General features: G+C 37.4%; 1 protein-coding gene across 11 annotated transcripts in view; it reads left to right on the forward strand.

Annotated features, from left to right (window-relative positions):
• Adgrg2 (adhesion G protein-coupled receptor G2) overlaps nucleotides 1-27,501 on the forward strand; it is a 113,370-nt gene that overhangs the window by 73,072 nt on the left and 12,797 nt on the right. For 7 of the 11 annotated variants that reach the window (XM_078035070.1, XM_078035062.1, XM_040294119.2 and 4 more), the window contains 18 exons: nucleotides 888-926; nucleotides 2,999-3,040; nucleotides 5,507-5,560; nucleotides 8,762-8,817; nucleotides 9,872-9,927; nucleotides 11,453-11,492; nucleotides 11,923-11,960; nucleotides 13,168-13,262; nucleotides 14,208-14,274; nucleotides 18,154-18,554; nucleotides 21,005-21,170; nucleotides 21,367-21,523; nucleotides 21,788-21,931; nucleotides 22,522-22,644; nucleotides 23,267-23,312; nucleotides 23,426-23,529; nucleotides 24,728-24,849; nucleotides 26,190-26,458. In XM_078035070.1, coding sequence (XP_077891196.1) covers nucleotides 888-926; nucleotides 2,999-3,040; nucleotides 5,507-5,560; nucleotides 8,762-8,817; nucleotides 9,872-9,927; nucleotides 11,453-11,492; nucleotides 11,923-11,960; nucleotides 13,168-13,262; nucleotides 14,208-14,274; nucleotides 18,154-18,554; nucleotides 21,005-21,170; nucleotides 21,367-21,523; nucleotides 21,788-21,931; nucleotides 22,522-22,644; nucleotides 23,267-23,312; nucleotides 23,426-23,529; nucleotides 24,728-24,849; nucleotides 26,190-26,458 — 2,019 coding nt within the window. The remainder of the gene's footprint in view (nucleotides 1-887; nucleotides 927-2,998; nucleotides 3,041-5,506; nucleotides 5,561-8,761; nucleotides 8,818-9,871; nucleotides 9,928-11,452; nucleotides 11,493-11,922; nucleotides 11,961-13,167; nucleotides 13,263-14,207; nucleotides 14,275-18,153; nucleotides 18,555-21,004; nucleotides 21,171-21,366; nucleotides 21,524-21,787; nucleotides 21,932-22,521; nucleotides 22,645-23,266; nucleotides 23,313-23,425; nucleotides 23,530-24,727; nucleotides 24,850-26,189; nucleotides 26,459-27,501) is intronic. The other 4 variants (XM_078035065.1, XM_040294182.2, XM_078035069.1 and 1 more) reach the window with 1 other exon arrangement.

Raw genomic sequence — 27,501 nt, forward strand, 5'->3', positions numbered from 1 at the left:
ATTCATATTTGGCCCAATGGGAAGAGCCAAAGGTTATAATTTTTATGTGTAATTACTTTTTACAGTGAAAAGAACATCTTCAATTTAGCTTTGTAGCAGTGTTTGGATCTGTGTGTGTGTGTGTGTGTGTGTGTGTGTGTTAAGTGTGATAATGTAATACCTTTTTTTTTTCCTTAAAAAATTCATCCAGAATAATAAATTCTTGAATGCTTTTCATTTAAAGAAATAACAATAGAATAGATTCAAAGTTGGATTTTAGATCAAACACTATCAAAAGAGGTTTTTCCTAAAAGTTAGTTGAATGCACTGTTTAAGAACTCCAAATTTAGGGGCTGGCATTGTGGCTTAGCGGTAGAGTGCTTGCCTAGCATGTACAAGACACTGGGTTCGATCCTCAGCACCGCATTAAAAATAAATAAGTGAAATAAAGGTATATATAAAAAAGAACTTCAAATTTAAATTAGACTTAGTTAAAATTACTTTAAAAGACTATACCACCGGAAGAAACATTCAGCCTCCCCACCACTATCTACTAAAGTTGATATCAACATTAGAAATTTCATATCCCTTAGGGAATTTCATTATTGTAAAGGACAAAAACTAAACAACATAAATGAGTTTATTTAAATCTAATAATTATGGGAGTGTTGTTATGTGTTAGGTATGTAACTGGCATTCAGGAAACGCATTTTGAAAGAACAAACATTTGTTCAATTAATCTTCAGGAGTAGGAGAATGGATAGTAGTAAGGGGATGGGCGGCAAATGCATACTTTTGCAAAACTAACTTCTAGATTTTAGGAAAAGTAAAATATTTAAGGAATGTTAGAAGAGTCATGTTTGTTAACCATGCCAGTAGTTACACTAATTTTTATTATTTTGTTTCAGATGCTACTTCCAGTGTATTGTCTACATTAAACAAGACAGGTAATATCAAGTTATTTCTAAATGTCATAGCTTTTCTTCTATGACTTCTTAAGTTTTTCACTTGTGTGGTCTACGGGGTTAGTAAAGAGTAGTTTTCCTTTGCTAACTTTCTTGAACTTTCAACTATTATTATTCCTTTGACTTTGACATTGAACTATAATTCTGTTGTCACCACTCTCAAACTTATGAACTATTATGGCAGTAGCACTTCATTTAAATAACATTTATTATCATAGTGATACATGGTAGCTCATAAAAATGGAAAATATAGAGAAATACAAAGAAGGAGGATAGAAATCATCTTTAATGTTACTTTTCTAAGACTTACTGTTAAAATTTGGTATATTTTCATTTAGTATAATATATGCATGTATTTATATGCATATATCTTATGTATATGTCCCTTGCAAAGTAGTCATAGTTTATGTAGATTTTTATATCTTGCTCTTCTGACCTAATATTAAATTATAAGTATTTGCCAATATCTCTTGCTTTTAATGACTTGATAACATTCCATTGTATACCATATGTTGAACACTAAAGTTGTTTCTATTTTTTTAATAGAGGTTATTCCAGTGAACATCCTGGTGCCAATACTTTTCATTCATCCTTGATTTCTGTAGGATACATTCCAAGGATTGGACATAACGTATGAATATTTTAAGGCCCTTGACACCCACTGTCCAATTACCTTCCAGAAGGGTTGTGCCCAGCAACATTCCTTGCAGCAGTGGATGAGGTTATCTATGTCACTGTACCTTTGTTAGGATTATAGTATATTATTAATTTTTCTCTCAATTACTTAGGTTTTCTTTTCTTTTCTTTCTTTCTTTTTTGGTAGCAGGGGATTGAACCTAGAGCGCACTTACTCACTGAACCATATCCCCAGCCCTATTTTGTATTTTGTCTAGACACAGGATCTCACTGAGTTGCCTAGGGCCTCCCTAAATTGCAGAGGTTGGCTTTTATCTCTTCATCCTCCTGCCTCAGTCTCCCAAGCTGCTGGGATTACAGTACACCATTGCACCCAGATTATTTTTCATTCTTGATTATTAGTGAGGTTGAATATCAGGGCAAACAAAACAATATATTTAAAGGATTATTAATGATAATGCAGTCTCTGTAATTACTACCAACCATTGCCCATGAGTCACACAGTGAAATGAACTCATCAATAGCACACACACACACACACACACACACACACACAAATGAGGTTTTTGAAGTTGTCAATATAACATCATCATTCATAAGTGTTATCTCCAAGCTTCAAGCTTATTCTTTTATTCAGAATTTCCCCATCTGCCCTTGGAGACAGAACTTTGCAAATCTGTGCCCTGAACACAGCCTCTTATAGTTGGCCATCCTGATGGCATGGATTGCTGAACCTGGTTCTCCATTATCTGGCAAATGAACCATGGGCTTTGTCTCCCAACTGTAATGTAATGATATTTTTAAGGTTTGCTTCTTTAGAATATGTTAATATTTGCCTGTGAGTTCCAAACTTTAAACAGTTCTGGTTCTGCTGTGGGCTTGTTGTATGACTATAGTTGGATGGTTTTGACCTCTCTCAAAATAGTTTTATCTATCAGTACAATAGGGACAACTGTTAAAGCAAACAGCAGGATGCTTGACTGTAGACTGCAGTAGCAGAATTTTAGATCCTTTGTGTATTGACTCACATTAATTTCGACTCTGAATCACCTACCCTTTACAACCTATCACCCAGAGGTCCTGAGAGTGACTTAATTCCATGTATCTGAAATTCACATTTGTTGGTCTAGCAGCAGTGCCTGGAAACTGGAGTAGAATTACACAAGCAGTGGTGTGTGTAATGGGTGTGATCTAACTGGGTAAACATGGGAATCCAACTCCCAGGCCCACCCCATGCCAATGCTACAATTTCTGTGCAGGTCCCATCCATTCCACTGCTGAGATGACCAATCATGTCTTAAAAAGATGTCAACGGTGTGATTTTTCTTTGCACTTCACTAAAAAATGATATTCATGGCAAAGTGTTTTTTAAAAACAAGCAACAATTGTGCTCTAATATTTAAATTGCTTCTTTGCAGAAAAAACTAAAATCACTATAGTAAAAACCTTCAATGCATCAGGTATGACTTATTATAAATATCAAGACTTTCTTCTTTATAACTAAGGTAAAATTAAACAAATGGCTGGTGTTTATGATCTCTTTCTCTTTTTTTTTTTTAAAGTAAAATCTGTTCTTAATGAATAGATGTGTATGTACTGAGTATCTGAAGTTGTACTAGACATTAAGGGCTATATAATAATGATCAGGCACAGTGCCCTCTCTCAAGAATCTTCTAGTCAAGAGGGAGACTGGTCAAAGAAGCAGGTCACAAATGTGAACATGCATGCAGATAAAGGCAATGATTCCACCAGGATTTCTCTTTCTCACTCTCTTTTTTCCCCTTGGTGTTGGAGATCAAACCCAGGGCTTCTTGCATGCTAAGCATGTACTCTACCACTGAACTACACCCACAACCCCACAAGCATTTCTCATGGTTAAGAGACATAGGAGGTAGGACTAGTGGTAATGAGTTTATGAACAGGATGCAATTAATGAAAGAGAGGAGTGAACCTCAAATTCTTTCTAAAGCAAAGCAAGGTTATACTTTTAAGTACCTAATACAAGACTAGGCATACAAGATATACTTAACAAAGACTTTTCTTTTCTCTTTCTTTCTTTCTTTTTTTTTTTTAATACAGGGACTTGCTAAGTTCTCTAGGCTAAAAAGGCCTCAAACTCGCCTTCCTCCTGATTCTAGCCATCAGAGTAGCTGGGATTACAGGCATGCACCACTGTGCTCAGTTTAACAAAGCCCTCTGATTGACTTCAGACAGGGGTTGGCAAACTATTGCCAATGGGCCAAATCTGGTTCATTGCCTGTTTTTGTAAAATATGTTATTGGAACACTGCCATGTCCATTCGTTTATATATTTTCTATGGCTACTTTTCTGCTATATAGAATGGTAGAGCTGAGTAGTTGCAACAGAAAACATATAACCCACAAAGCCTAAAATTTTTAGTATCTGACCCTTTTCAGACAGTTTTCTCATTCAGGATTTAAGGAGTGACCAGTAAGTAGCTGTAGTGCAGATAATGGGCCTAGAAACAGGAAAGAAAATTCTCGGTATGAAAGAGCAACAAAAAGACCCACATCACTGGAAATGGAGATGCAGGTAGAGATGGTAGAATGAAAAGTATAGCAAGAATGGATCAATGCTTTAAAGAAAGCATTACTACCCACCATCTATATATTCTATAACATTTGCATTGTATGTATGTTATAGTGAGCTATAAGTAACTATATTTAAAGTGAAATCTTCCTCTTCTGGTGTAGGTAACATTGCTATGGAAGAATATAGAAATCTTTATCTAACTTTGGGCACCTAAATTCAGTTTGTTCACAGAATCAAAACTCTTAGCTGAAGCATGATGCCCGTACACCAATAAATCATTCTGACCGAAACCATATCACTTGCACTAAGTCAAATTATCGTTTTAATAGTTTTCTATTTCTATTTCAAATAATAAGTTTTATAGTTTTTTCATAGGACAAACATGTAATGAAAATTAACTAGCAATTGGCATTGCATACATAATTCTGACCATACAGAACCTAACAAAGAGACTGAAAGATTCCTTAATATAACCCTCTTTTCCCCTTGGCAATTTGCTTAGTACATTGTCAGCATTTGCCCCTCCCATTTACTATGGATCTCTTATGCTTCACCAAAAGGATGCAATTAGTGAAGGAAAGACTCTTAGAGAAGTAAATCTTGAGCTCTTTTCAAACAAAGAGATGTACTTCTCCTTTCACTAAAGGAGAAAGTGTTTCTCAGATACATCTGTTTGGAGTTTTTGTTCTAACATGGTTCATTTCTTCTCCCATTCTTCTCCCATTCTGCCTCCTTGGTATGCTCATGTGATCTGAAGTCCTGATTAGCACTAAAACTTTTTATATACTGGCCAGTATCGACCTCTAGATTGTAAGCTCCTTGAGGGCAGGGTCTATATCTGAACCTCCCAAAACCTGTAGAATATGGTAGGTGCACAGCAAATACATTTTGAATTTTGTAGTTTTTGCTCATGAAACAATATCATGACATTAATGTTATTTCATACATACATTTGCAAAGAGAGCTAGGACTAACATTAGAGTATTTGGGGACTCTCCAATCCAGGAAGGGAAAGACGATCTTTGAGGCCTATTCCATTTAAGTTCTCTATATTTGATTTGTTACCTGGTGCTCTGTTTTATATTGGACAGGCAAAAGGCTAATTGTGAGTGAAACAAAGAAATTTTAAGAAGGAGTTGAAGGTCAGACACTGACATACTATAGAATAGTAAAGAGTCAAGTTCCATAGCTGACCAACTAAATGAAGACTCTCATTCCTTTAGTCTCTGTGAAATTCATCCAGCCAGTTTTATCCAGTTTCTTAATAGTTTTGGTCCACATTTGCCTACGTTTGTGAATATTCTTGACAATGTAGTATATAATTGCAGGTGTTGATGTGCTTAACCAGCTAGGTTGTTGTTGTTTTTTTGCAGGAGTCAAATCCCAGAGAAATATCTGCAATTTGTCATCTATTTGCAATGATTCAGGTTAGTTCTTGTGTACATTATACATTACCAGATAAATTTGTTCCATAGAGAAAAATGATTTGATTTGTTTTTTCCTGTTGTGTATGTGTGAGCCTCTCTGACCTGTCTGTTTTTATACCACCTGGCTACCAAAAGTCCCTAATAAAACAAAAGTGAATTTTAGATCTGGCTGAAATTATCTTCCCATTGTTTAGTGAAAGGATGAATTAACTTCCTTAATATGAGACATAAAGTGCAAATATTTTTCACTGTAGCTTTAAATTCATAACTAATACTCTTAGTGTTAATTCATGAATAATAATGAGGTTATTACTAATTATTGAAAGTCACTTTTTGTATATAAATCCCTCAAGCTTTCCTGTAGGACCTTAAAAAATATAGCTTAGAAACAGGATGTAGTCCTTTGCTAAGAATAAAACAAACCCGACTGCTAGAATGTTGAAACCTCATGTACAACTAATTCAACTAAATGCTAATTCCAGTTGTGTCCATATTGTGTTTTGCCATCTCTAACCAAGGCTGTCCACTATTTTTTAAAGTTAAAGTAGAAATCTCTTGAGAACAAGCGATTTTTAAAATAGGAATATTTTTCTTTCTGCCATGGGCCAGAGGAATGAAATAACCACTTTTCTCACATTGATTTGGCTCTTTGGGTTCCCCACCTTATGAAAACCAATGAAAGCAAATGTGAAAAACAGAAAAATATGATGTGGCATGTCAGAAAGGGTTAGGAGATCATGGGAAGAGAGAAGAAAATGGTAGCAAGGTATTTTATGATATTAAAATCTTGGTATGTCTCCAGTAATAAACAATCATAGGTTTTTCCCCCTTTTATTTTGTTCCTTTTAATAGTTTTAGAATTTGTTTGAAAAACATAGGTAACAATTTCAAGTAAAATAACTTAAGGTTGGATAAATTAGAGAATGTGAAAAAGTAGAAACACTTCTATTGTGGGAATATGAGATTTGCTCATCTGAGCTATCTGCTGATATTATGCTCTGGGTGGAATATAAAAAGGAAATATTAGGTGATTTTGATGAAAGGAATGAATTATAGGATACATTATATAATAAATAATTATATGTATGTATACACACACACATATTGCTTCTCTTTTCTTCCTCCTTTTCTCCCTCCTTTTTTACTCTTCTTTTTACTGAATTCCCCATAAAGTCATTATTTTTGTGCCTCATCCATGTTTTAGGCTGGTGACTAATGTCTAGTTCCGTGTTGTGTCTACATATTTGATAACTGTTTGAAAATTGAACTTGTAGTCAAAAAAGAAAAACCTGGTCATCTTGAATAACAGATGCCAGAAAGCTGGTTGGTGTAATGTTTTCCCCAGTTAAGTGACTGAATTGACCATTTGTTTTAGTGTCTGGTGAAAACAACCTCATCAGAGAACCAACTCTTCTGGCACCAGAAATACCATGATATCCTGCCAGAAACTAGAAACCTTTGCTTTTTGCAGGTTTCCAATGTAGGTCCATTAAAGGAAGTGGAGGCTGGTGAAGAAGCTGAGAAATGACCAGGAAGAGTCAGACTAAGGGTCAAAGGTGATGGCTTCTTGGTTGCCCTGTGCAAACCAGAACTACTGTGCTCCCAGCACATTTATGAAATTCACCATGCACTCAAGAATGTGAGGGAGAGAAATTGTGGATTTCAGTGTTCACAGACATACAGAATCTAAATATGCTTTTAAAAGCTAAAAGTTTTTAAATTTTTTTAAATGGATAAGTAATTCTATGCAGATATCAAATATATTTACTTTTAATAATTATATACTGCATTAGTTGAAATTTCAGTATCAATATTCAAAAATTGAAGTTCTCAGTAGAAATAGGTCACATTAATCACTGCTTATGTGGCTTCGTCAGCCATTTTTAAGTGGAAGTAGACCATAGGATACATGGCCATGGGAATCAGTTGTAGTACCTTGGGTGCAATAAAAGAGGATGAGTTAAGGAGGCATTCAACTCTGACTCAGGGGTTGGCAAACTACTGCCTAGAGTCCAAATATGGCCAGCCACCTGTTTTTGTAGATCAAGTTTTATTGGCCTACATCCATGCCCATCTATTTACATATTTTTTGTGGTTGCTTTCATGCTCAGTGGCAGAATTACAACAGAGAACATAAAACCTCAAGTATTTACTAAGATCTGTCCCCAAAAACATTGGCCAAACTCTACTTTGGTGTATATGACATCCTTGCCCCATTGCTCAAACGGCCAGGTTTGGGTTCCTGTGATGAAGTGCATACTTTTCTATTTAAGAGTCTCCATTTTATTTATTTCCAGATAGAGCCCCCTAGGTGTACCCTACAGGAAATAGGTTGACTGAAATTGAATTTAATATTTCCCAAAGTCAGCATTTTAAGAACAAGGTTTTCTGGCAAATCTGAAGAGAAAGCAAAAATGAGTTGTTCAACTGAAGGAAGAATTTTCCTGCACACTATTCAGGTTTCAAAGCAAAATCTCAGTTGTTTCTGGGAAAGATATTGCATTTGGTAGTTGTATTTTAAAAACAAAAACTAAATTGAAAAACTGATGAACAATAAGTAGATTTCCATAAAGCTGCTTAGCTGCTCCTTTCCCCCTCCCTCCTTTATGTAACTGTAACTATAACTTTAAAAGACATTTTTGTTTTAAGTTAACATCAAAGTCACAGTTCCCCTAGATTTTGTGTTTTTTTTTCCTTTTTGTTTTTTATTTATTTTTTTTCAGTATTAGGGATTAAACTCAGGGCCTCACGCGTGCTAGGCAAGTGCTAAACTACTGACGTATACCCCTTTTTATTGTATTTTGGGACATAGTCTCACTAAGTTGTCTAGGGTGGCCTCAAATTTGTGATTCTCCTGCCTCTGTCTCCAGAGTCACTGGGATTATAGCCACCATACCTTGTTCTCCCACTTACCTTTAAAGGAAACAAAGTTAAAAAAAAAAAAAAAAGCAGATTGGGACATAAATTTCTTCATAAGGAGACAAGTTCCTCTCTTTCTGAATTCCCACATAGAATTTATAGTTCATATTTTCTAAAAATTATGTTGACTATCATTGAGTAGCTTACTGATAGGCAAGAGAGTAAATGGGAGTAAAACCAAAATTGTTTATAAAGTAATTTGCTAATCTTTTCATGTGTTGTATTAATCCTCAAATTGTAAGGATACAAGTCTCAATTTTCTTTTTGAAAATTTATTTTTAGTGTTTTTTAGAGGTGAGATAATATTTCAATATGATGAAGAACACAACATTACCCAGGTAGGTTTTAAAGTTTTTTTCTTATTGTACTCTTAAAATGTGAATTTGCATGTATTTTAAGATTTGTTGAAGGTTCAGATTATTTATCCTATTTGCATATTTACTTTCATGCCAAGTTTAAGTAAAATATGTATGATTGAATCCCTAGCTTTATGGTAAGGACTTGAATCAATAATCATAATATCTTTTTAATAATTATAGTTTAGTTTTCACTAGGTTTGTTGCTAAATAAGAATGTTAATATAATGCAATTTCATTATCAGTTTAAAATTTAAAATTATCTTAAAACCTCCTAGCAACAAGAAATATCTATATTGAGTCTAGGAATAATCTTCCATATCTAATTGTATTCCCCATATGGGGAATTCAGTTTCAATGGTATCAACCTTCCCATAACCTACATTGGTTCAGAGAATCCCAGACAAACATGTTATTCATTTGGTGAATATTCCCTGGGTACCAACTATGTGCTAGGCCATGAACTAGGTGCTAAAAATGCAGCAGTGGCTGCTATCGAGTTTCCCTTTATACATTGGGGTCTTGTTACTTAAATCTGGGGCTGTCACGAAGAGAGCTTTACTAGTGTTCTTTTGAGGGAACCCTTGAATTGAAAAGACAGAAAATAGCACATAAGAGCTGCTGACTCAGGATTTCCTTTAAGAAAACATAAACCAAAAACTGGCTTAGCCAGTTAATATTGATTAACTTTTGAGTACCACTCCCTCCACCCTTTCTATGTAACAGCAATTAGGGAGCTAGGGATATAGCTCATTGGTAGAGATCTTGCCTTGCATGCACAAGGCCCTGCATTCTAATCCCCACCAACACACACACACACACACACACACACACACACACACACAAATTAGTTGAATCTATGTAACAGCAATTTGATCATCTGATGGACGATATTCCATGGATTAGGATTCAGTCTTTGGGGTGTAATTCTTTGAGTGTCTAACAAAAGTGCAAAACAACTTCTTGTTAGAGTATATAACAAACAAAAACAAAATAAATGATATTCATTTTATTCTTAATTTTTTGCTTCCAACAGAATCAAGATATAACTAATGGCACCTACTCTGGAGTGCTGTCTCTAAGTGAATTGAAGTGAGTACTCTACTGTTTGATTGAAAATTTCAAACATCAACTGTGGAAAGATACTTGATGAGCTGTTTTTGCTTTGGAAACCAAGAATGGGAAGAGACAGATCCAAAGGATATAGAGCTAATTTGTTCTTGCTTACTAACCAAACTAACCAAAGTCAGCTATCATCAACTATAATCCCCATGGGGTTGTTCTCTCTGATGCTGTGAAATTACACAATAATTTCATTTGAGTTGTTATTTGCATTTTAATGTGATTTGGTATCCAGCATGATTCAAAGGGTTCCAGATAGGACTCCATGTATACCGTTTGTTTATGTTTTTCATGAAGCCTCAGTGATTCAAAAGTCAGAGAGAGATTTTTGTTAAGTAGACCTCGGCTTACAAGGACAAGAACAATGAGAAATGTCTTATAAATAGCTGCCCCCAGTTAGAGCAGAGTTTGAAAATGTCAGCCAACAAGATGGCCTAGGACATAAATAGTCTTACTCTGTCACAGAGAGACACAACTTCCTGAAAGGGGGCATATACAGAATACCAAAAGACATCCCAAGGATCAGACAGTAGAGCAGGAGGAGCAGTTAGGTGTGTGCTGGAGGGCCGATGGAAACTCCCAGGAAGGAGGTGATCTCTGAGCACAGTCAGAGGAGTGGCTCCTGCCGGCTTGAGGAGCTAGCTGACTATTTCATTGGTCCTTCTCTTCTTCCTTTCAGACCTTGCCTGGAGCTATCTAGAACTATTGCCCATTCCTCTGAGCAGGTTTCTCCCCCTCAGCAGTATTGGCATTGGCACCGGCACTGTTAAGCTTGAGGATTCTTTGTTTTGGGGGCCTGTCTTATGCATTATAGGACATTTAACAGTATCCATGGAGTAGCACCTTCCCAGTGCAGCAACCCAAAATGTCTCCAGACATTGCCAAATGTCCTCCCATCCCCATTGAAAATCCTTGCCTTAGGGTGAATTCTTTAATTAGATTTCTTTCATCCTAACTTCAGTGAAACTCTGCCATGTTGAAGAAAAGAAAATATTGTTGGAAAATAGAGAGGATTGAGAGAAATTCCTGAAGGGGAGTTGTGAGGAGGGGAAGGCAGGGCTGGAGAGTGCTAGAGAGGGCAGGCTGTTTGAGTTGGAGAGGAATAAGGAATTAATCAGAGGTACAGGGTAAGTGGCTTGCCCTTCTCAGAAATGCTTGCCTGGGGCCAGCTCTTCCTCTGGCCCTCTGCCAGAAGAAGCTGGGGGGCGAGGGCGCAGTTGCACTAGCTTAATGAATAACAAGATTGTTCCACCATAATTTATATCTTGCTCTTAGCTAGAACCAGTACAGCTCCTGTCTGGTTAGTTTCCCCTGCCATATAAATAATTTATTTTTCCCACATAGCAATCTCTCGTTATGCCCCGTGTTTCTTCAAAGTGAACACTGTGAGCAATAAATACCACATGCTTGATTTAAATGCTAAAAATCTAACTTGTTTTGAATTTCACATCACTAATGGTCGCCTTAATGTCAACTTCTCTGATTTTATTAACAGACGATCAGAGCTCAACAAAACCCTACAAACCTTAAGTGAGGTAATCACAGTATACCCTGTACCTTGTTTGTAAGCATTGCTATTATTTGGGGGGAACCATGGAGTTTTGTATTCCCTGGGAGATATGTATTCAAATTCTCCCAAATATGTCATGTAAAAGAGCGAATGGACTAGCATCCAAAAGTCAGAACTAGGAGCAGTGGGTGGATATGAAGGAGATAGATTTTCCTTCCTGTAAGACCAAACATTTCTTAAAATGAAAATTCCAGGAGAATGTGCTCCCTCGTGTACTACTGAGCTTTCTGGTGCCGGAGGAATTCAAGTAGAACTTGTATGACCTGAATAATTTTTATCTAGCAGGAGTGTAAAAGGGGTGATCTCTAGGGATACTCGTAGCTCTAAAATTCTGTGATTCACCCTGGGTCGTCTTTTCCAGCTGTCAAAATAACATATAATTTTGTTTATTTCAGACTTATTTTATAGTGTGTGCTACAGCAGAGGCCCAAAGGTCAGTCATCTTAAATTCTTTAATAAATATTTATTATTTCTCCATTTGGGAGAAATAAAGTATTAAGGAGTCTTCATTAAGTTGTAAATTCATAGGCTTTCCTCTAACATAAATACATAGTTATTAGTGACATTTTGGATTTATATAGTTTTATTTTTCCTAACACTGATCATTTCATCACTCTATCTTTTAATTTATTAAAACACTGAGGGAGAGGTGTCTGATATCAGACCATTTGCCTCTGATTCTATGAGGCTGAGGCTCATCGATGTTCTTATCTCTGAGGGCTACCAATATGACCAAAAAATGGCTCATAGTGGTCCAGGCATGGTGAAATTCAGACAGAAAAGAGGAAACACAATATGGAACTCAGAATGAGAAGAAAGGGGGAAGGAAAAGATTGGAGGAAGAAAAGAGAAAAGTAGAAATTAAAATGTATACAAGAGAAAGTCAGAAATTGTCCAACAATTATTGGGGTTGCACAGATAAGTAACCCTTTTAAATTGCATCCAATGGTTGTCCTGTGTAAGCCTGCATTCGCCAATGGCTTATACAGCAATAATCTCACCATGAGAACCATGAATATTCCATGAGAGTCTAAGTCCTAGAAAATGATAATTTCCACTCATCAAACTGTTCATTGGTACAAATCATGACAAGTCTTCCATGTAATTATAAGTTGACTCTCTGTCCTCTATATGTTTTAATTCAGTTCCCTTGCCTCGTCATTTTTTGCAGCATTAATTTTTTTTCCACCTACACCAAGGCTAAAGTAGAAAGAAACAGGGAGAATGTCTTAACTTCTTAGTTATCTGATAATCTAGATTGCCAGAGAGATTTGGGATTTAACAGACCTTGACATTCATCTAGACTGGTTTGTGAAAGGGTTCCCATGATGGAAACTCAAATATCTGTAGACACCAAGCAAGTAGCCAGCTGTGGCAGTGGGAGACTAAAGATGTCAAGGTGCTTACCTTTGCAACCAAGTCTCACCCCAGTCGGTTCATTGTACAGACAGGCAAAACAAACGACACAGCATCTGTTTGCAACATCTATGAATGTGAATCTCTATAAATGTCTTATTAAAGTTCAGAGCATTGTAGATGAATATTTAGAAGGTTATTGGGTGACACTGCAAGTTAATACTGTCAGTGCATAGGTAGGTTTCCAATTTAGTAACATTCTGGTTATATATTTCTCTTTACAGCACATTAAATTGTACATTCACAATAAAACTGAATAAGACGATGAATGTGTGTGCTATAATGGTTGCTTTGAAAAGAGTACATATTCGACCAATGGGTAAGTTGTCTCTATTGCTGTGTTCATTTACTCATTACTCTCAATGTGTGCTTTTATAATTAAAAATATAATTAATAAGTTTGCATATGTTTCAGCTTTCTGTTTGACTCTTTTGTCCTTGAACAATTTTTAGAAAGCTCAAGAAGGTTATTTTTCCTGCTTTCTTATAAAATTTCAATATGCCATCAGAAAACTTGATAAAAACAAACCCTATTGAGAGGGAGAATTGTTTCGATTGCTACTGGGATATGTTTACTTCTTTTTTGAATTAACAAAATTAGCAAAAAATTGTATATATTTTTGGTGTCCAGTATGATGTTTTGATATACATTATGGAATGGCTAAAGCAAACTATTTAACATATGCATTACCTCACATACTTTATCATTTTTTGGTGTGGTGAGAACATTTAAAATCTTAGCAATTTCCAAGTATACAATATATTGTTACTTAGGGTAGTCACCATGTCCTATGATAGATATCTAGAATTTATTACTTTAACTGAAATTTTGTGTCCTTTAACCAACATCTCCCCAGTCTGGTAACCATCATTTCATTCTGTTTCTATGAGTTAGATTCCACATCAGAGTGAGATCGTGTGGTATTGTTTTTCTGTGCCTGGCTTATTTCAATTAACATTATGTTCTCCAGGATATGTTTACTTCTGATTCCTCTTAGGTGTTGAACAGTGATTGATGTTACATGAATATAACCAAACAAGAAAAAAAAAAAGCATTCACTCAATTACCATTTTTGAGCACCTACTATATAATTATGTAATTGCCAATATAAAGGCATTTGATTAATTTTACCACCAGTTATAGACAATCTCTACTTAAAATGCAGGCAGTATAAGAACCATATATTTGATGAGTCTGAACTTCTACATTACTTCATTCTTGACCATGATTTTTTTTTTTTTCCTTTTCTTTTTGTCTCCTTCAGAAGAGTGCTGCTGTTCTATCAGGACACCTTGCCCCTCTTCACCAGAAGAGTTAGAAAAACTGCAGTGGTACGTAGCAAACTTTGTTTGCTTTTTTTCAAAATAAAATATAGGCATGTAATTTAATTTCCATGCTAGCTAAGGATTGCTGGAAATAGGGGAGTGAAGAAAGGCTTTGAATTTTAGGGAAAATGTCATTTTCTGTTATGAAGTTTCAACTAAGACCATTGTTTTAAACCAATAATATGTAATCTTGGCTGAGCATCAGAATTACCTGAGGAGCCTTACGAATATTCTGACACTGCACAGTCTCACCAACTAAATGTCATGTCATTCAAAAAAATTGCCAGCTGGCCGGGGTTGTGGCTCAGTAGTAGAGTGCTTGCCTAGCATGTGTGAGGCCCTAGGTTCAATTCTTAGCACCACATATAACTAAAATAAAATAAAGGTCCATCGACAACTAAAAAAAAAAAAATTAAATGGCCAGGTTGATAGTTGAGAAATGGCTTTTTGGTGTTGCCTCAGTTGACATTTCTCTTATTAAGACTGAGTCTGGACATTTTTTTTCATATATTTGGGGATCATTTTGTATCTTTCTGTGAATTATGTTTTTATGTCTTCTTTTACTTTTTCTAATAGATATTTGATCAGGTTTTAAGAGGACTTTATATATTGTGAGTGTTAGTTCTTTATCTGTGGTATGTGCTAGGGATTGAGCTCAGGGCCTTGCACATGCTAGCCAAGCACTGAGAATTCCCAGCCTTGTCCATTGTCTATTTTGAATTTGTTTATCATGTTTTTTTTCCTGGAAATTTAAAAAAAATTATGTGACTAAATTTATCAGTCTTTTCTTATATTGCCTGTAGATTTGGAGGCATGATTAGGAAGCCTTTTGTTATATCAAGGTGGTAGAGGCATTTACCCTTTTATTTTTATATACTTGTGTGGTTTCATTTTTCACATTAGATTCATTGAATCTATTCTTGTGTGTGGTGTGAGATATGGATCTAATTTTATCTTCTTTCAAATGTTTAGCAAAATTTATTAAAAAGCACCATTTATTAAAAATTCCATCTTTTTCCAGGGGTTTGAGGTGATTCCTTTATTATAGATACTAAATTTTGATAGGATTCAGGAGACTGAAGTAGGAGGATCACAAGATTAAGGCCAGTCTAGGTAACATAGGGAAACCCTGTCTCAAAACAAAACAAAATAAACAAATATTGGTCTAATTCTAGATATTAGAAGAAGCTGTTGAGGGTACATGGAATTCTTATTACTGTTTTTGAAGAATTTCTGTGAGCTAAAATTTGTTCAAATTAAAATGTTTTAAAGAAATACTGATTCTTATTCACCCCTCAGAGATTCTAATATAATTGGTCTGGGACATGGCTTAGGTATGGAAAGCCTTTCTATTGATACTAATCTGTAACTAAGTTGAGATTCACTGCCTTAAATTTATCTCTTCAATGGAGGAAAACTGGGAGATAGATGCTTCAAAATAGCAGAAGACTCTGACAGTTGCCTATAATGTGATCACAGGGGTATAAAAAATAGACATAGAAAAAAATAGGAAAGAAATGAATGAAAATGTTCACAATGGTTACCCATGATTGACTTGTCTGCTGGCAGGATGAGTATTTTTTTTTTTTTTTACTTTTTATTTCTTCTTACCATCCCCTGCTTTTCAGCATTTTCTAATTTTTTTCTATGGTCAGATAAAAATTGTAATTGAAAAAAAAAGACATGCATTTTTTTTTTAAATGTGAAAGCTTCCTATATGGAATAGAAGGTTAAGTGTAGTTTGTCTGCTCTGGGTGGATTATATTTCTGGGGTATATGAAAACATTGAGCTCAAGGAATAGCTAAAAGTCTTTGGTTAAGAATTTATAGCATTTTTTTTTTTTTTTGGCAATAAAATGTGAAGAGGAACATACCTCATTAAGCTTGACATCCCCTATTAAGCTGGAAGGTTGAGACCCATTTGGGGGTTAGAATTTCTGGAAGCATCAGAATGAAAGCAGAAGATCATCCTTCTTTTGAGGCAGCCCTACTATACCCTAATGTCTACCCATTCAGGGAGGTATTAGGAAGAAGAAGCAGGACATAGAAAAGAAGGCAGAATGTGATCCCAGTGTCTGCTAGGGCTATATCATTAACTAGCTGTGTATTCAAGTTCTAGAGTAGCTGCTTTTTTACCTTCAAAGTTCTAGGTAAAATGAGGAAACAAATTAGATCTCCATGAAATTAGGAAGTGGATTAGATAAGTACATCTCAAATATTCCTGTGTCTATCACTCACTGAGGATCTGTTAAATTGCATATTATAATATAGTAGGTATGGGGTGGGGTCCTGGATTGTGTATTTCTAGCAAATCTCTTGATAAAAAGCCAGTGCTGCTGGTCCCTGGACCCCACTTTGAGAATTGAGAATCTAGGCCATAGAGCAGCGCAGTGGTTCTCAATTCTGGCTGCATTTTGCAACCATGCGAGGAATTTCAAAAACACCAGTGTCTGCCTCCCACTCTCAGAGACTGGTCTGGAGTATAGTTTGTACTTCTGGGTTTTTACACCCCCTCCCTGAAGTGAGATGATTCTAATGTGCAGCCAAATTTGAAAACCACTGGGCTAGAATTGAATGATCACCAGGATCTTTCTAATGTATTGGTTCTTAAGATGGATGGTATGTTAGAAACACCTGGGACACTTTGAAAATGTGCTGATTATTAAAGTGGCTTTCTGGAAACCCTGTATGTTTAGATCTAGATCATATAGGTCTGTACATATGTTTATCAAGCTCTGAATGTCAGATGAGAACACTCTATGAGGGCCATATCTCTATGAGTAAGCATATTCAGAGGGGTACAAATGCCCAGCCCCATTGCCAGAGACTGCAGGTCAGCTGGCACTTCTCTTTATGGTTGTGACTGGGCTTATGCCCCTCCACTTAGTAGTCCTCCCTCCTCTCACTCAAGAGAAGCTCCAAGACACATTCTCCTTGGTGTTCTAAGTCTCTAAAACTGGGTCCATCAGAGACATCCCTGGGTGATCATTTGTTGTCCCCTCAAATTTTTCCCCCCTATAGACTAATAGATCATGTGCTGATAGTAGGTGAGTTCTTCTCAATCTTTGATACTCAGGAAAATCACCTGAGAGTATAAAAAATACACGTGCCTGGGACCTCCACACCCCAACACCTCGCCCCAAGACCAACTGCATCAGACACTAAGGAGTAAGCCAGACAAATCAATCTACCTATTTCCTCTCTCTCTCTCTCTCTCTCTCTCTCTCTATATATATATATATATATATATATATATATATATATATATATATATATATATATATATATATATAATATTATATATACATATATAGAGATGATTTGTTTTTTAAAGTTTTTTGAATAGTTCTCACGCATCGAGGGCAGATGATTTACAAGCTGGGGACCCCATTCCTTTGGCTCCAGTGTGATTTATCTTTGCATTCAACCAACTTTTCTTGGTCATTTACCATGTACCAGTACCACTATGTCAGACTATAGCAGTATGAAGTTGGTTAATACAGATTCCTAGTATATGGAAACCACTTGGGTCATAGGGCATTTAACAGCTCCCTTCCCTAGTAATACATGGGAATGCTATAGGATCCCCTCAGTGGAGTAATAAATGATAAGGCAGAGAGCCCCAGAGCAGCTGCAAATTGGTGAAACAGAACTAGGGGGTCTAAAAGAATGTTAAAAATTCTTCCCCCTAGAAGTAGGTGGTAGAAGCAGTCAGGGGCCAGTGGCAGGGGCACAGAGGGTGTAAAATGGCAGAGACTGGAAGTGGTACATCTTTGATGTAACCATGTCAATTTGGTGGTGTCAGATGGCTGCCAGAGGAAGGAGATTCACTCCTCTGTAGACATTTGTGTCTCACATGCATCTCTGATTTTTTTTTTCTTTTAGTGATCTGCAGGATCCCATTGTCTGTCTTGCTGAATATCCACATGGCCCACCATTTTCTTCTTCCAGCAAACCCATCCCAGTTGCTCCTCAGACCACCATCTTTTCCCAGATAGCCAGTGCCTTCTCTTTTGCTGAATCCCTTAATCATCCTCCTGTGACCCAGAACACTCCCTCTCTGACACAGAAGAATCACTTTTCTCTTCCCCAGCCTTCAGCTCCCATAGCTTCCAGCCCTGCCATCAGTATGCCCACCCAGTCTGGAACTCTCTCTTCCCCTCTGCCCCAAACCAATCCTTCCCATACCCCACCACCTGTGAAGTCCTCACTTCCCTCTCCCACCACACCTGTCCCATCTGCATCTTCAAATGACATCAGCATCAGCACTCCTCCTGTCAAAACAGGTAAGTATAAGAAGCCAAGCTGCTCCTGCGGTAGTTGGGATTGGGCCTGACCGGCAGCTGCCGCCTTGCAAATCAAGATATGTGATAAGACCACGTGGAGCCTTTCTTTTTTGGAAAGGGAGAAACATTTAGAAGATCTAGGCTTAGGTCCTCACAGACAAGGTGATCTGGGACAAACAGTTGACTCCTGCTCTACCTATTCTGTGTAAAGATGGAAATAACCACACTAACTGCACTGCATTGAAAATGATGGCAGGCATGAGCATACTGTGGAAACTGCAAGGGGCTCCCAGGTGCCAGGTAGGCTTAGTGTTACGGAGATAAAGGCAAGATGGAAAGAAGCAGAGAATTCTGGATACTCTGGAGTTTCAAATCAGTGTGTAAGAAACAGATCTTCCTCTACAATTTGGAGCCTGGGAGGCAAAGCCAAATTTTGGGTGACATTAGATTGAAGCTCAGGTATTGTTTTCTGCCCCCTCTGTCATGGCTCTAGCATCACCAGGAAATTTGGAGCTTCTGCCAAATGACTTGTTAATTCTTCCACTTTGAATACCCTCTCTTAAATAATTTTAAAAATGAATATTAACATTTTAGGTAAAATCATAGGATCATTAGGGCCCTAGTCAAGGGAAGTTTCAGTGGCTGGTAAAGAATAAAGTTCAATTGAAGTTTGTTAGTCTAGGCCTGCAAAATCCATCTTTCCAAAGCTATTCCCATCTATCCTTAGAATCAACCTAAGGGGTCGCACAAAAACCATCAAAGTAGCCTCCTGATCCTGTGCTTCTACTCCTGGGGCATCAGAAATGATACCTGCAGAAGATGCACATTGGAGTATTACCTGGTAGCCAAAAAGTAGATAAAACTTAATTCCACGGGAGAGGAATGATTACAAAGGATATGCCACCTCAACCCAGTGACTATCATGAAACCATGTAGGTCATTAGAACAGCTATATAAAAACTCTTGGGGGCATTTTTCAAGTCTGGATGTGAATTTAAAAAGGCCCAGTGACAGATATTTTGCTCACCATGTTTATAATAGTGTGAATACACAGGGATAAAGATTAGAAGGGAATATCCAAAATAATAGAATGTTAGTGGCAAAATGAAGAGACTTTTTTGCTGTTAAAGATAGGTTTATATTCTCAGTTAAATAGACTATAAAAATCAGGCTTAGCTGAGAGTCCAGCTCCAATTAGATACACTATAAAAATTAGGCTTCCTGAGAGTCCAGCTGTTGATTTCATAATTTTTTCACAAAAGGGCTTCTAGTGACCCACATAAAATCCTGTGTACATGATATAAATTAAATGCAAGTATATTTGCAGTGGTGTGATATACACTAAATACTCTGATACGCTTTTATATTTTTGAGTTAGGTTTACTGAAGTATATAATTTACATATAGTAAAATTTATCTAATTCTGTGGATAAATGAATTTCTTTTTCTTTCTTTGGTACTGAGGATTGAACCCAGGGACACTCTACCAGCACCCCCCCCCACACACACACACACCCTTTTTTAAATTTTAAGATAAGGTTTCACTAAATTGCTTTGGGTCTCACTAAATTGCTGAGGCTGGCCTTAAACTTGCCATCCTCCTGTCTTAGTCTCCCAAATTGCTGGGATTATAGGTGTGCACCACCACTCCCAGCTAAGTGAAATTTTTATTGTTCTGTGCAGTTGGATAAGTACCCATAGTCATGTAACCATGATCACCAATCAAAATAAATAACTTAGCCAGGTGTGGTGGCTCATGCCTGTAATCCCAGTGGCTCTGAAGGCTGAGGCAGGAGGATTGCGAGTTCAAAGCCAACCTCAGCAAAAGTGAAGCACTAAGCAACTCAGTGAGATCCTATCTTTAAATAAAATAAAAAATAGGGATGAGGATGTGGCTCAGTGGTTGAGTGCCCCTGACTTCAATCCTTGGTACTTCCTCCCTCAAAAAAAAAAAAAAAAAAGATATATAACTTTTCTACCACCCCCAAAGTCCCCTTTGGTCTCTTTGAAGCCAACACTTACCCCCAGCCCCTCCACCACTAATCTGTTCTATTTCCCTGTAGTTTTGAATTTTCTAGAATGTCATATGATGAGAATCACATAGTATGTGGCCTTTTGAGCTTGGCTTCTTTCACTTAGCATAATGTGTTGGAAAACTGGTGATCCACCCATGTTGTAGACTGCATTGGTCAATATTTCCTTTTTATCACTGAGTAATATTCCACTGTATGGATATATACTACTGGGATTGCAGGTGTGTGCTGTAATCATGCCTGGCTCATGACTAAGCTTTCTTAAGAAAGCTTTTCTAAGCTTTCTTTTCTCTGGGGCAATTATCTAAGATCGGGTTGACCAGATCAGATCAGGGGCTTTGTATGTTTATCTATGTTTATCTTCATTAGTGATCTTTCCATCATGTGTTCATAAAACAATTTTCCTCTTTGATACAGAAATTTTCAACACCAGCAGTGTTTCTGATCTTGAGAACCAAGTGTCCCAGATGGAGAAAACTCTGTCCTTTGGCAGCTTGGAGCCTAACCTTGCAGGCGAAATGATAAACAAAGTCAGCAAACTCCTTCATTCTCCTCCCGCCTTGCTGGCCCCTCTGGCTCAAAGGTATGGCTTAGCAAACTAAAGAGGTGCTAAGAGGGACCCTCTAATAGTAAAGATGCTGTGTACATGATGAGTTATAGCCAATTGTTTTTCTCTCAAGGAAAGTTCGTTTGACTTCTCAAGTTGCTACTCTACAACTGCTTAGAATGGGGGAGACAAAATGAGAGTGCTAAATTTAAACTGCCGTCTCTCTTTACAGGTTGCTAAAAGTTGTAGATGACATTGGCTTACAGCTGAATTTTTCAAACAAGACCATAAGTCTAACCTCCCCTTCTTTGGCTCTGGCTGTGATCAGAGTAAATGCCAATAATTTCAACACAACTACCTTTGCGGCCCAAGACCCTGCAAATCTGCAGGTACAATCTAATTTTTTATGGGAAAAGTATTTGACTATTTCTGTGTATCCTTAACACGTTTCCTTTCCCTCTTGGAGTCCTTGTCTCATTATTTCATATCCTCTCTTTCATTTAGTAGCAACAAAACAGAGAAGCAGGAGCCATTTTATGTAGAAGTACCACAGATCAAGCCCTTACAGGACCCTCCATCTTAATTAGCTATGTTTTCCATCTCCTTGTTATACCAGTTCCAGACATTTTCATTATCTCTTACTCGATTTTCAGGTTTCTCTGGAAACTCAAGCTCCTGACAATAGTATTGGCATGATTACTCTGCCTTCATCGTTGATGAGTAATTTGCCAGCTAATGATGTGGAGCTAGCTTCCAGGATTCAGTTCAATTTTTTTGAAACACCTGCCCTGTTTCAGGTAAAGTTGCTGCTCACTGCTTTTGGTTTGCGTTTCATTTGGAGGTGGGGGATTTATTCCTTTTAACCCTCGTATATTTCTACACCTGCTACAAGTCAAATGAATTACTGCAACTCTGCAGTTTATATTTATTCATAGCCTAATGGTGCTGGTGATGATAACTAACTGTAACAGACACTTACATAGTATTTACCAATTGCCAAGCACTACCCTAAGCATTTATTAATGTTGACTCGTCCTTCTAGCAAAGCTATGAGGGAGGAAACTACGCAACGGAGGCACAGAGAGGTTAAGTAACTTGCTCAGGGACATTCAGTTTAAATGGACTAATATTATGTTCCTTTGAAGATTCATGAGGTCCTATTGTATTGATCTATGCAATTTATCTCAGTATTTATGGCATTGTAGTGAAATAAGGTCTGCTTCTAATTGTGGTCCCTTGGGAAAGTCACTTTATTCCTGGACCCTCAATTTCTGACCTACCATTATAAAATAATGTGGTTTAAATGTCTTTTGTGTCCCTTCTAGCTCTAAAACTCTGATCAGATTTTATTTTCCCTTGTCATCTTGCTGATTCTTTGGTGTTCTAGGACCCTTCTCTGGAGAACCTTTCTCTGATCAGCTATGTCATATCATCAAGTGTTGCAAACCTGACTGTCAAGAACTTGACAAGAAATGTGACAGTCACACTGAAGCACACAGATCCAAGCCAGGTGAGGAGAGGCCAGTCTGAGCTGCTCATTGACTAGGAACACCTTATGCAAACTATGTCCATAAGACATGACTTGAGAAAGACAGCAAAAAGGATCTTGAACTCATTAGACTCATGTGTGAGACTAGAATTGCATAGTTACTCTGTAGGATCTTAACACACCTAGTAAATGACCACCTAGTATCCAAGAAGGATGGATGCAAATGCAAGCCCTTGTCAATTGCTGAATTTCAGTGCATGTAGGTCTGATTTTCACCTCCAAGAGATAGCCTTTCAGCTCAGTTCACTTTGAACTTGAGCTGTGACCTCTCTATTCACGGTGTGGTTTGCATACTGGAAGCATCAGCATCACCTGGGAGTTGGCTAGAATGTAAGCTCTCAGGACCTACCCCAGGTCTACTCAGTCTGACTGTGCTTTGTCAAGGTCCCAGGGCCATCCCTATGCATGACTGATATGCTTAAGGATTCATGACCTATATGGGGCTCCCTCTTGTGGGGACCACATAAAACAGTAACTCTCAAAATCAAGCATGAGATTCTGTAATAAAAAATACCATAATTTTTTTCCCAATTGCTTTTCAGTTCAGAAAATTAATTAATTATGATTTATCTTTCTACCGCAGGATGACTTAACAGTGAAATGTGTATTTTGGGACTTGGGCAGAAATGGTAGGTTCTCGTCATAACCTTGTCAAGATCCTGAGTGGGTGATTGGGGAAGGTGGGGAGTCATGGATGCTGTGGCCTTGCTGATAGGACAGATATTCTTTCTGATGCCAACAGGTGGCAGAGGAGGCTGGTCATCAGATGGCTGCTCGGTCAAAGAAAGGAAGCTGAATGAAACCATCTGTACCTGTAGCCACCTTACCAGCTTTGGGGTCCTATTGGTAACATGACCATGCACAATGGCCTTGTATTCTGGGACTGAGGGGAAGCTGGGCAACATATCTAGATATCTAATCTAAAGTATGACTTGAACAGATAAGCAGATAGCATGGTATTATGGCAAAGTTATACACCAATGATATTACTTTTCTAATAAGCAAATGCATCTAAAGGAAACTATCTGAGTATGAATACAAACGTTTTTTCACATTCTTTTTTTTCCCCATTACTGGGGATTGAACCCAGGACCTCACACATCATACGATAGGCAAGTGCTCTACCCCTGAACCACATCCCCAGCCCTTTTTAAATTTTATTTTGAGACAGGGTCTCTCCAAGTTGCCTAGGCTGGCCTCCAAATTGCAATTGTCCTACCTTAGCTTCTGGAGTCTCTGGGATAACATTCTATTGCCAGGCTCACACTCTATTTTTACATTTAAAATTTCTCCTTTAAATGACTCAGACAAGGAATTTAGATTACAATGGACAATAAAAATTGTTTAGTTTGCAAAGCATTTAAAAAAAATTTTTTTTGGAAGGGAGTACCAGGTAGTGAACTCAGGGGCACTCAAACACTGAGCCACATCCCCAGCCCTATTTTATATTTTATTTAGAGAGGGTCTCGCTGAGTTGCTTAGGGCCTCGCTAAATTGCTGAGGCTGGCTTTGAACTTGTAATCCTCCTGCCTCAGCCTCCCAAGATGCTGGGATTACAGGTGTGTGGCACTATGCCTGGTACATTTTAAAAATCTGAAAAACATTTTGACATAAATAATCTTTAATCTCTTTCACAGTCCTAAAAGATAGGTGGCATGGGGCACTGTTGTTGTTGTTTTATTGAAATTATAATCAAAGCTCGTGGCATTTGCCCAACCATAGAATTAAGAAATGTAAGAGCCAGGAGCCAAATGCCAGTCTTTAGAATCCCGGTCGAGTGCTTTGCCCATGCCAAATGACCAAGTGACCAAGTACATGGGATTTAGAGTCAGGCTCACCTGAATTTGAATGTGACTCCTCTACTTCCTAGCTATGTGACCTTGGGCAAGTTGCTTAACCTCTCTGATTATAATATTTGTGCCTACCTCATAGGTTGGTTCAGTGGACTATAGATGGATACCTAGCACACTCAAAAAATGTAAATTATGACTCATTTGTTTATATAAAAATATTTGATCATTGAAAGCACTGTTTTCTTTTCCAGGACCTATCTCGGACATCTTTACCACCTGGTCAAATGATGGCTCTGACATTTATAACATATATTGGTTGTGGACTTTCATCAATTTTTCTGTCAATTACTCTTGTAACCTACATAGCCTTTGAGTGAGTATCCTTAACTGGAAATTTTTGGATTGTAGGACTTGATGCTCGCCTCCATCACCAAAATGTATTAATTAAGCACTTTCCTCAGCCTGCCCTGCCCTGTACACCCACCTAGTGGAGCACCTAGGTGTGAAACTTTATGAGGCTTTTTGGCTTCTCTGCTTGCTTCCTTCCATAAGTCTTCAAGTTCAGTAAAGGCAAGGATTGCAGCATAATTGTCTCTGTACCCCAGAGTGATGCCTGGTACCTAGTCGACATTTAGTGTGAAATGAAAGATGGACACACACCCTGAAATCCAAGACCTTATAGTCTGAAATAGGCTACAGCCACACATGAAACAGAATAACTATGAGTAAATTAAGCTTCTAAATTATACTGAACAAGCATAAAAGATTAAATATATTAACTGGTTTAGAGATAATGAAAAAGGGTATAAAAAACCTCACTGGAAAAAAAATAGATACTTGGTGGGTGTGGCTTTGTAAGTCAAAACAGGAATGACATTCCAAAAAATGGCTTCTCTTGGCTCACCAGAAAGGTTCCTCTAGTCACTTTTTGGGGAAAATTCTAACAAATTCTATTGAAAAAGAAAGAACTAGGCATTCTTGTTATATTAGCTAATTGAAACAATATGTAGATTCTGGGATTTAGATTTTGGACACTGATCAGGAAATGTACAAATTTATTTTCAGTGCCAAATTTAGGGTCCAGCTGTGACTACAGATCTTCTGGTAGACCTTTGGAAATATTCTTAGTGAGACTAAATTACCATAAAGCCAGCCATTACTCAGAATGATTTCACCAGTTCTAATTTTGCACATATAAACATGTACATGTCATCAATTAGCTGTATTTTCCTATGCCATTACATTTAGCTATAGTTTAAACTCTTTCCATGACCTCATTTTAATTAATAACCTAGGATAATATGGGAATCTGGCTACATTTTGAAGGTCTGAATTTAGTAGTCTATTACATGAGAAGGAGCAGCAATGCTTCTAGAAGTAGTTTGGGAGATATGGGGTGGGTAGTCAGTAGAATCTACTATAAACTATTTAAAAGTATGGGTCAACAGTCAGCATGTAAAAATTCCTACAGAAATCTATACACAAATTTTCCATATGGTTACCATAGATGATTTGGTTAAGATTTTTCCTTTGTTGCTGGTTTTAAAGTCCCCCATACATACACCCACTCAGAGAGAGAAAATTTATACATATCTTAGACATTTACCAAAGAATAAAAATAAACTGCCTAGAACTCATAGATAGCCTGTCAAATATGCTTATGTAAGGGTTGGCAAAATGTAATGTTAACCTTTTCTTACCCTTTCCTTTTAGAAAGATCCGGAGGGATTACCCTTCCAAAATCCTCATCCAGCTATGTACTGCTCTGCTCCTGCTGAACCTAATATTTCTCTTGGATTCATGGATTGCTCTTTATAACACAAAAGGCCTCTGCATCTCAGTAGCTGTATTCCTTCATTATTTTCTCTTGGTCTCATTCACATGGATGGGCCTAGAAGCATTCCATATGTACCTGGCTCTTGTCAAAGTGTTCAATACTTATATTCGAAAATACATCCTTAAATTCTGCATTGTTGGCTGGGGTACGTATAAATTTGCTTTCATATGCCCTGGACATTTTCTCTAGTGTTTTGATTTTTATTAAGGTAGAGACATGATGAAGCAGATCACACTTGGCAAGTTTCTAAAACAGCTTTCTTTTCCTACAGGCTACACTGTCCACAGAGCTACCTTGCGTAATATTTTTCTAGGACATGGTATTTCCTCTAGATTTATTATGAATGTAAAAGTCTTTGAGGTTGGGCCATGAATCCTTGTTATACCTCCAACAACTAGAATTTGAGCTAACACAGAAAGTGCTAGAAAGTACCAGAATGTGCTCAATAAATTAAAAATGTTTGTGGTAATAAGGCCAAATTCTCCATCCCTGAGCTCTTGGCTAGTCTTGTTCTGATGTGTATCTCCCACATACCAGACACATGTATGAGAATGATGTACTCCAAAGGGCAGAGTGAAAGGATGTACACGTAAACCAATGTAACTTCACTGCCACACTGGCACAATATTTCAGATCATGTTACCTATTGGTGGTAGGTCACAAAGCCTTAGACTTCCCCAAGATCTTGTAGGGCTTCTTCAAATCCTAACTCAATGTTGGTGCCTCCTCAAATCCACCTGATTTTCCTTGACTAAAGATAATCCAAATGCTGCTTGAACACTTCCATTACTGGGGAGCTCATTATCTTACAAAGCAGCCAATGACCACTTTCCAAAGCTCTTCAGTTCCATTTTCCCATTAAGTTCACTTGGCTCCCTGGAGACATTTACCAATGGTTTTGCTGTCAAGACAAAATCCTCATCATCATCATCATCATCATCATCATCATCATCATCATCATCATCTGATACCTCTTCTGCCTAGGAATCCTTTGGATTATTCACAAGTAGTATAATACCCAATTTTTCAAGGTATTTTCACATAAATCACCTTATTAAAATCAAGCCTGTGGGGTACTTAAGGCAGTTTTTGTCAACTCCAGGTGAAGAAACTGGCTCAAAATGCCAGTGTGATTTATCCCCAATTCAGAAGGCTAGAAGTCAGCCAAGCCTGCCTTTCTGATTCCTG

This window comes from Ictidomys tridecemlineatus, chromosome X (assembly GCF_052094955.1).
Source record: "Ictidomys tridecemlineatus isolate mIctTri1 chromosome X, mIctTri1.hap1, whole genome shotgun sequence".
NCBI classification, from domain to species: domain Eukaryota; kingdom Metazoa; phylum Chordata; class Mammalia; order Rodentia; family Sciuridae; genus Ictidomys; species Ictidomys tridecemlineatus.